The 10233-nt window shown below is 46.2% G+C and overlaps 1 protein-coding gene across 1 annotated transcript in view; it reads right to left on the bottom strand.

Annotated features, from left to right (window-relative positions):
• ANK2 (ankyrin 2) overlaps window positions 1-10233 on the bottom strand; it is a 281207-nt gene that overhangs the window by 109404 nt on the left and 161570 nt on the right. The window contains 1 exon segment of the mRNA XM_025050926.1: window positions 72-170. Within this exon segment, the coding sequence (XP_024906694.1) occupies window positions 72-170 (99 nt within the window).

Raw genomic sequence — 10233 nt, 5'->3', positions numbered from 1 at the left:
TAGCAGGTAACAGGTCCTGTGCAGCTGGACACAAGGATCGAAGAGTTTGAGCCTCTGGGTTGGCATCTTACCTCGGTAGCCGTGCTCTGATTAGCTCCATTTTCCAGCAAATATTTTACAACATCGATGTGGTTCTCTTGGGCAGCCATGTACAAAGGAGTGAAGCCATTCTGAGGACAGACGATAAAAAAGACAACTTCAGTCATCTGCGAAGTTTAAACCCGAGAAGAATACAAGACAAGGAAAGAGAAAACACTATGAAGTAAACCTTTGCAATGGTGAAACATACCATATCTTCACACTGAGTAAGTAATACAAATATTTACTACTATAAAACTAGATAAAATCAGAGTGAACCCATCCTCACACATAATTTCTAAAAGAATGAGGAGAAAAAGGTATGGCAGAAACATTTCCCGCATTCCTGTCATTTCGGCACCAGAAATTCACATTTCTCACCACTTAACACTGTGTGAAAGATATTTAGTATTCTAATGCTTATATATTCTATAATATACAGAATTTTCACTATATATAAATATATAAGATGTTTACATACTGTTGTCTGTATTAACCAATTCATAAACTATTCAAACGGACCACCATTATCTTGAATGTACGCAGGTCAGTTAGCACCTTAAAAAGTATAAATTATTACTCATTCCAGCATAGGCTAGGAGAGATCGCAAATCTGATTGAAAATAAAAAATCTGTATTTCAATGTTCTGATTGAAGTAGCATGATTTATACTGAACATCCTATTTTTTAAAGCCACTCTGAAATTCTTACATTCATTTACTCGATTATTTATTAACACGCAGCCACTAGCAGCTGGGCCATCACTGGGAACAGTGATAAACAAGACAGACCCTGTCCTCACGGAGCCCTCGCTCCGGTGACATTATACCACTATGACGTAGTCACAGATTTAAAGACACCATGAAAATTTCATAACTCCAGTTGAAAACTAAGTTTAAACTGACACATTTTCTTTTCATTAGGTACTTTGCTATATATAATACCTCATAAAAGAAAAAAAAACCAAAACTTTGTAAAAAATGAAATAATTCATAAACTCTGAAATCTAACAATTCTGTCCCAAAATAGTCACAGTCTTAAGCACAGTTGACTCCCTGTAAAATCCCGTCACTAATGAGACCAAGTGAAACACAGACCAGACAGCGGGGTTTTCAAAAACTGAAAAGGAGAGAAAATAGCTCTTGAAAAATCCATCTATATATATTGTGTAAGTGTGGACGCATCATTCAAATGGCCAAGAGCCAGCAAAATTTAAGCGGAGTATACAAGTAGAATAAGAAATTGTAAATATGACTATCAAAGACAACCTGCAGCTTCAAATGGGGGAGCAGTGTCCGCACCCAGGGGCTACCGTAAGAGGAATCAGCTGACCACGTGCAGGGTTTGGGAAGCGCGCGCTCGCTCGCTGGACAGCACGTCTCTGTTAAACACGGCGAACAGGTGAAACCCTGTTTGCTCAGAGGAGCAAAGAGGTGGTGGAAGGGTGGCATCGGAGATCCGGGGGCATGGGGACCACGAGTGGGTGTGCAGTAGGGACGCAAAACGCGGACACAGACATCCAACAGGGCGGCGACCGCTACACGGCCCCTGACACCCAGAGGAAGGGGACAGGCGGGGCTGCCAGGTGTGCGGGGGACATGTGCTGTCCTCAGAGCTGGTTCCTGGCTTGACAGGGACCCCTCCAGCTAAGCCAGGCAGAGGGCCCAGAGCGGGGCATGCCCAGCTGGTCCCCCCGCCCCGCAGACGCCCGGCACTGGCGCTCTCTCAGGCTTCTCCCTGCGTCCAGCCTCCCGAGGGTGCGTGCTCTGCACGCTGGAGCGGGCAGGCTGGTGTTCCCCAAGGCATCCACGTGCTGGTCCCGGGGACCTAGGTCAGTTCCCGTGGCAACAGGGCCTGTGCTGCTGTGACTAAGCTAAAGGTCTCGCTGGGGAGGGAAAGCTGGGTCAGTGAAGATAACACAGGGGGCAGTGAAGAGAACACAGGGCTCCACAGGAGGGCGGCGGAGGATGGCTTTGGAGGTGGAAGAGGGGACCTGACCCAAGGGAAAACAGTCTCAGCCTCGGGGGAAACCAGCAGCTGGTTCAGACTTCAGACTTCTAAGCTGGTCGGGGAGTCGACGTGTTATCCCAGCTGCGGACTCTGGTAATTTGCTGCAGCAGCCAGGAATCTCGCGTACACCCCGCGCTGTCTGCCGGGCAGGGCGGGGGTGCAAGGGGGACAGAGCTCGAAGGGGCAGGTTGGCATGTCCACGCCTTCGGGGTGACGCTCTTGCGCTGTGGCTGGAGCCAGGGGTGGGCAGAGAGGAGGGGCCAGCTGTGTGACCAGCGCCAGAACCAGCACCGCCCTCGGCCAGCCATGCAGGGAAGTCCACGGTTTCAGAGGGACCAAATGTGCACCCGTCACGTGTCACAAATATGTGTTTGTCCAGGAGGAGGACAGGGCTTACTTACCCAGCAGCTTCCTAGTCGACATGTGGCTTTTTCTTCTGAAAACACTGTAAGTGGGCCTCTCCGCACTCTTGGCCTGGGCCCTGCACGGGGCGGCACTGAGGTGACGGCTGCAGCGTAAGGGGGACCTCGGCTGGCGGGCGTCGTGAAAGCCCCGTGTCTGCTCCATGATGGGGACCGGGGCTGGGAAGGGCAGTGGTGACAGGAACAGTTCCCGAGCTTCTGCCACAGGCACTCAGGCCCAGGTGCGTGGACTGCACTCCGCAAGTGACCACGACCGCAGGCCCCATTCGCCAGGGACAGTTGAGTCCAGCACAGCCTCCTGACTGTGAGTGGAGGCTCGGTGGACAAGGAGGCAGATGGCCTCACGCCTAGGACGGTCCTGCGGCGTGAGTGCTGTCCCCATGTGAACCGAGGCGGCCAAGGCTCAAGTACTTGGGTAACTTGGCCAAAGTCTCCCAGGTAAGAAGTGACCTGAGTGACAAACGGGAACCAGTTCACAGACAGTCTTCTCCCCTGTGAAGGATGCAGGCCTCGATCCCGTCCACGTGTGGCCCTCAGCCCGGCGCGGAACACTCTGCTGCGGACCCTGAGGGCGCCCAGGGGCCGCCCTGCCCCACGGCACTGGCGTCTGCACGCGTGAAGCCCTGGCAGGCGTGCTGTTCCTAAAGCTCACTTTTTAAGCTTCCTCAGGTGACAAAGAACCACCCGGTGGCTTGGGGCGGGGAGCACCATGGCCACATGTGCATTGCAGAAAGCTCTCTCTGGTGACCACATCTACCTCGGTTTAGGGTGCTGGGAGACAAGCACACGAGTAAGAGATTGATCTGCTCTGCAGTATTTGCAACAGTGTAGACGAAAGGGAGGCAACCGAGCCCTGCCAGCGCCTGGGCTGGGAAGGGGGGGTCACCGATACTTAATGCGTGACGTAAGAAGGCAAGGACGATCGCCACGGCCCGAAAGATGCAGGAAGTTACCCTTCCTAACTCACTGAGCCCGCCGGAAAATGTCAGCCCTGCCTCTGGGCAGCTGGCCCTTTACCACACCTATAAATGTTCCAGCAGAGCTTCTACCTTCACACATAAATGGGTTAACGACACAGGACGGTGGCTTCTGTCCACGCATCCATGTGCCTCCCAACATACGACGTCTCCCTATTTTTCTCAAATCACCTGACCGCATGTAGGTATGAAAATCTATGTATTTCCTCCTTATTGGTATAAAAAAGTTAGAGAGCCACAGCTGGCTGGTCCCTGGAGGGTGCCAAGAAGGTCGGCGTCATCATGACTGTGCTTCCAGTGTGACCAGTGGGCGCCTCCACCAACTGGCCGCTACATATTTTGAACATTTCTCCTCCCCTTAGCTGATATTAAATATCTGCATTCATTTACATTTATTCGACAAAGCTGTGTGGCAACTCTGGCTGCCAGGCACCACTCCGCTGTGGGGGTTCGGGGTGAAAGCAGAGGCCCTGCCCTGCCCATCAGGCGCCCGGTCCAGGGGCTGGGCTGGGCGCATGCCGCCGAGACAGCAGAGGTCAGTGCACGCACAGGTCATTAGCTTCTTTAAAAAGGTTACGTGTTGGATATAAGGAGAACACAGAGGGACAGAGAACTCAGCTGGATGAGGAAATTAAGTCTGAAGGACATCATGGGAGTGACAGCTGGAAACACTGGGAATGACTTGGTTTGAACTGAGTCACAGAAACCTTGGAGCTGGGCACATGAAGCAGGAAGCAGGAAGCAGGAAAGGGACTTACAACAGGGGAGACCCAGGGAGAAGGTACACGGAACACATGGGCATCTGTGGAGAAGGCAGGTGACCAGTGGGAGAGGGGACTGAGACGGGGGGCGGGAAGGGGGGCAGTAAGACCCACCTGGGGGAGGGAAGGAGTCTGAAGTTTATGCTCAACTCTGGGGAGTCACTGACGCTTTTAAGCAGGGGAGGGGAAGGTGACAGGGTCACACTTGCATTTAAAAGAGATTATTAACTTGCCAGGAGTGGAGAGGATGAATTGGAAAATGGCCAGGGTGTAGTCTGGGGGAGTAAAAAGAAGGTTTTTATGATAATCCAGTTGAGAAGTGAGGATTAGAAATAATAGGATTTGTTGTATTTATGTAATTATATTCTACTTCATGCTTTCAAAGGTTAGAAGTGTTTCCAGTCTATATGGTTTATTAGTCATTGATAATATTTCTCAGGTTTATAAAGTTATAACACTCTTCTTTTAAAATTGCTGTTTTGAGAATTCAAGCACTTGTAATATTACAAAAAATATTTCCCCATTTTCATTAGTGATATAACTATGAACCGCTGATCAGAGTTTAGCCACTGGTGAGAACTTCTTTGGGTATTGGATTATCTAGGAAAATGAATAAATACAAGCTAATATTTATATATCCTCGAGTTTTTCAGAATATTGTTAAAATAAATCTATTTGACATCTGTATCTCATTTCAAAGAAATCGTACGGACACGATAATGTCAGTATGCAAAGTAATAAATGGTTTAGAATCAATGTTTTGGACAATGACTAAAACTCTGAGAACTATCATTACCTGTTTTTCAGGATCTTAATTTTGTCAGCACATATAAGCTTACTCTGTCCTTACGCAAGATTTGTCTATTGGATGACTTGAAATGATCGATCATATAAAGTTATTTTTACCTTAATCTAAGAATCAACATAACTATTCAATTCAATGGGTCTTTTTTACAGCACCAAATTTGTTCTAAAAATTTTCACCAAGGCACTGGACTAGGTGTTTTGAAAGTAACAAATACGGATGTAATAGTTCCTGCCCTCAAGGAGTCACAGAATAATGTGTACAGACTCGCCTACGGCTCAACACGTGCTGCGCCTGCCCGGAGAGAAGCACGAGCGAAGCGACCGCGCTGGGGAGCGGCAGCGCGGTGAAGACGGTGTCTGCTCCAGCCGGCACCTGGGCCCGAGAGGACATCGGGGGCCTTCGTGAGACCAAGATGTAGCTCTAGGGAGAACGCATGTCTTCGCTGTTCTTTTCTTTTCCTGTTTCATTTGTACAGGAAGCTGAGTGTGTTTGCTCCACAAACACAGGCGTGTACTTCACACGGGAGTTCTGTTCTCGAAGCCTAATATTGAGTCTAGTGAATAGTAAGTAGAACTACTGAACGTGAGCAGGAGCCAAAGCAAGAATGCATCTTGGAAAAAATTTCAGACAAGTCTAAAATGTTTTTAAAAATAATTCAAAGATCTCTTGGCCAGAGAGATAACAGAAAACTGCAATTCATGGGTGACATAACCACCTGGCTAAAGATAGACCTGACACGATTTCATAGCTCAAGCACAAGCCAAAACGGTGTAAAGGGATCATGAAGCCTGCGAACGGCACGCACATCACCGTTCTCTGCACACTCCTCGTTCCTTCTGGTTCTCACCTTTGGTCCTACGCGGCCAAGCTTATTAAGCATATTTCGGTGATTCAAAGAAACTGCCCTATCTCCCTAGGTTAGAACGTTAACGCTACACGAGACACACCATTTCATAGCTGAGCGACTTGAGTCGAGACTGAGTGGATGGACGCCAAGTGGGCCATCCGGCCGCAGAGGTCAGAGACACAATGGGAGGTGAGTGGACGCGGCAGGTGCAGAGATGCTGGGAAACACGTCACCAGCCCTTGTCACCTTTCAGGCCTTGACACAGTGTCCCCTCTCTGAGAGGCTTTGCTCGGTACCTGTCACAATGTTTAGCACGTTACAGGCGCTCGATAAATATTTGTTACATGGCTGAGCGAATCAAGTAGAATAGGGTCCAAGTTCCTTTCATGTCTGCAGTGGTTTTAAAATGCAGCTTCGAATTCTTTGACACCCCTCCCTTCACACGTGGAGCCCAGTTCCCATCCCTTGAACGTGGCCAACACAGCGATCAGAACGACAGCAGGTGACTGGAGGCCGCGTGAAGGCACCGCCACGCCTCGTTCTCTCTGGCAGCACAGCTCTGACGGAACTGCGCCGCCGTCTCGTGACGACACTCAAGCACGGCCTGCGTGGAGACTCGGGTGAACAGGGGCTCCAGCAACAACCAGCGCCAGCTTGCCACCTAAGTGAGAAAGGCAGCTTAGGGTGAATCCTCCAGACCCAGCGAAGCCTTCGAACGGCTTCCGTCCTGGGTGACACCTTCACTAAACCTCATGAGAGGCTGAGCTGTGATCACACAGCTGAGCCACTACGGAACCCCTGCTCCACAAACACTGTGATAACCATGTTCACTGCTATTTCGAGCCACTGAATTTAGAGCTCCTTTGCTTTGCAGCCACAGCTAGCTCGCACACGTCCAACAAGGTCGCACCTGCCCTGCCCTGCCAAGCACACCTCTCAGCACGTACCCGACGCTGCTTCCTTTCTCTTTAGGAAGGAAGTTACTTCCAAATTTTCAAATTTTCTAGTCATACAACTGTCTCCAAACACCATCTTACCTAGAAACTACAAAAACTAACTATCAAACACCGTGGCACCATTTAACGCTGACTGAGCTCTGACTTCAGTAGCGTGTCCCCAACCCCAAAGCACCACGACCACGGTCCCTGGACTGGGCTGGGTTCCGAGGAGGAGCTACACGAGGGACCCTTCCAGTAGAACGGAGGGTCACCAGAGCTACAAGTGACCGCAACTGGGAAAGACTGAGTCTTTGCATTAGTAAGAAGCAATGAGCAGAGCAGGTGGCTTCTGTGTATGTGCTTAGATGAAGCAACCTAGTCAGAGACTTTGCAAATTACAGTTTTAAATCTTGATAATACTCTTAATGCCATGTGCCACTTGCTCGTTTTCTGAGAGTATTACATGTACTTTCCATATCTACTGTAAAACTCACCAACCATTACACAATCAATTTCAATGGGAAAAAATGGGAAGTTATAGATGGCTCTGGATTTGAACCTAGCGAGAGCGGCACTTCCCTTCCAATGCAGCCTCTCCCATGCAGGAAGGTCAGTGTCAAGATTTAGGTGTTTCTCAAAGCAGAATCCTCCCCCAGCCTCAGCCATGCTGCGAGCAGGCTGGCCCTCACCCAGCGGTCAGCGCTGGTCGGGGGTGTCCACTCTAGCTGCCATCCCGGGTACTGACTATCACATTCTTCCTCTCCATTAGCCTTACGAGAGAGAAGGTCAGGAAGCATCCCCAAATTATCACCCAGCTTTAAGGTCAGGATGATTCAAATAATTTCTCTAAATATATGGTAAACACACAGCTGCAAAGGATATAAAAATCCAATGGGTACTACTAATTGCAGTCACAAAAATAAACACTGTTCTGTGTATTCCACGGGAATACTTAGGGTAAAAGAACAAAAGATGCAATTATACACTTGCTTGGTAGTTAAGAAGGTATTTTATTAATTAAAATACCATACAAATTTTCTCAGATGATCTAAACTTGACAATTCTTTACCAGGGTTAAGACTACAAGTTATCTCAACCACCTTATCTGCGAAGGTCCCCTTCAAGGGATTATAGCTAAACCACTAAATGACGTTAAAATGATTAACGTTCTAAACCTAGGGAGGTTAAATTTTATGGCGTATTTACCAAATCATCTTGTCTTGTCCAGAACTACACTATTCAGGCCATTTAATAGAGAAGACTATGGCCCATCATCACTCAGCCACAGGAAGTAAGATCGGGGTCTGAACCCCAAAGGACTCCAGACTCGGGGCACCCTCCACGCCCCTTAGCTGCCCCCTTTCGACCAGGATCAAACTGCCTCCAAGAACACCCACGCTCCCATCTGGGAACTGGATGACGAACCGCCGCCTGTCTTCCCCTACGCCACTCACTGGAGACGCGCAGGAGAGCTCTGACCAGCCATGGCCGTGAACGTGGCACAGCCAGCTCCATGGGCAATGTCCCCGTGTTCTCCTGGACACCAGAATCCCTCCAGTGTCTATTTCCAGTGGGCAAGAAATTTAGGGGGGTGGTTGACAGGAGAGAGAAGGCTATACACTTTGTATTTGTGACTTACCCTGACAGCCCAGTGAAATAAGTAGTGTATCTCTACACAATTCAAGGAAATGAACACTCACGGGGATGAAGCAGCATGCCTCAAGCTCCACACTACTTCAGGCATGGAGATGGGGCCGGAGCCCACAGGGAACGAATCCTGAAGCTCATGCCCTTTCTACCACTCTACTCTGCCATGTGCTTGAGCAGCAAGTGGGGCAGTATTTTATCATGTCTGGGTATTGCTAGCCATCAGAAACACCACTGAAAACACTGTGTTCCCATTGCATCTGCCATAATCCCTGCCTTCAGCTACTCAAGAATAAAGTACCAAGAAAACACGTGAACTATTTGACATATTTCAAGTTAATCATTTCAGTTAGCCCTATACATCAGCTTGAACTAATCTTCCTAAAACTATTGGAGTTTACCTAACTTATTTGAACTTCATATCCATGAAAGCCAAAAAAGTCCCTTCTTTATTTACCCAAGTATGAAGTAGTTTTTTCTTGTTTGCAATTGAAGGCATCTTAGTTGACAGAGACATCTACACTAAAATAGAGCTTATACTATTGCAATCAGTTTAAAATAAAGCATTTTCCAGGAAATTTAAAATATCACAAAGCATATCGCAAAAATAAAAGTATTAAAAGCAAAATTTACTATAATTATGTTATAAATATATAATTCAGTAACCCTGAGACACATCTGCAGAAAAAATATGAAAGATTTTTAAGAATGAGGTTAAACTACAAAAAAGCAGGTGGATTATTTTCAGTAAGGAAATAAATTTGCTCTTCCAAGTGTTGAGATTTTTAAAATAATTTTTTTCTGTTTGAGAGGCTAATGTAAAGTAAGGTATTCAGTGGTAGGTTTTCTTCCATTGTTATTTTTGCACATGTAATGCTAACTTTTATTTAAGTTGTTAATAGAAATGGCAAGTTTATCTATCCCTGGATTAAATGCTTTCTCATTATATCACATAAAATTTTATAATAATCTATATAAGTGTCTTTATGTTGTGTATATAATAATTTTAAAATAAAAACTAAAATTAAATTTGCAGATGTTGTGCCCTTATTATTCTCTACAGAAGTAATGAAAATGTCTCAACATTGAAGATAAAATTTTAACATAAAGTTAAGAATATTTTAATATCAAAACAAAATAGAGTAATTCCTTGATACATTTTCTTTAAATAAATTTTTCTATTTTTGAATTGCTGAACAACATCGATTACTAGGTTCAGATCCTTAATATGTAATAGTTTGCTTGGCATATATAGCAAGTGCTTTAAAAATGTATATTTTTAAGCAACTTCATAAATGACCCAGTAGCTTAGAAGAGGAAATGTGCCACCTCCAAAAGCAAAAATACTGAGAAAATTAAGTCTTAACAATCACTGTGGGGTGCTTTTATTTTCCCTCGACAAAGTCAAATCCATAAACCTGAAATAATTGTTTTGAATTAAGCCATAGTAACAATTTAATTGCTTATTGTTTTATCATTTTGAGGTTGAGTAAATATAACAGGATCAAAGAATTTCGACTCTCCAGATCAAAATACTGAAAATAAGCTATAACTCTTTCACTTCTCTTATATAATATACCCCCAAAAATGTTTTTAAATTAATGATTACCACACAGGTTTCTTATTTCTGCTCAAGTGTCTCTGAGAAAATAAAATGCTCTTCTGAGTCTTTAAAAACACATCTAACACATCAAAACACCATATGGTTCATTTGGACCAAGCCGCTCACAGCCCCATGTCTGATG

This window comes from Pteropus alecto, unplaced genomic scaffold (assembly GCF_000325575.1).
Source record: "Pteropus alecto unplaced genomic scaffold, ASM32557v1 scaffold17, whole genome shotgun sequence".
Lineage (NCBI taxonomy): Eukaryota > Metazoa > Chordata > Mammalia > Chiroptera > Pteropodidae > Pteropus > Pteropus alecto.
Note: the sequence above shows the minus strand (reverse complement) of the source record. Positions and strands in the feature narration are given on the sequence as shown.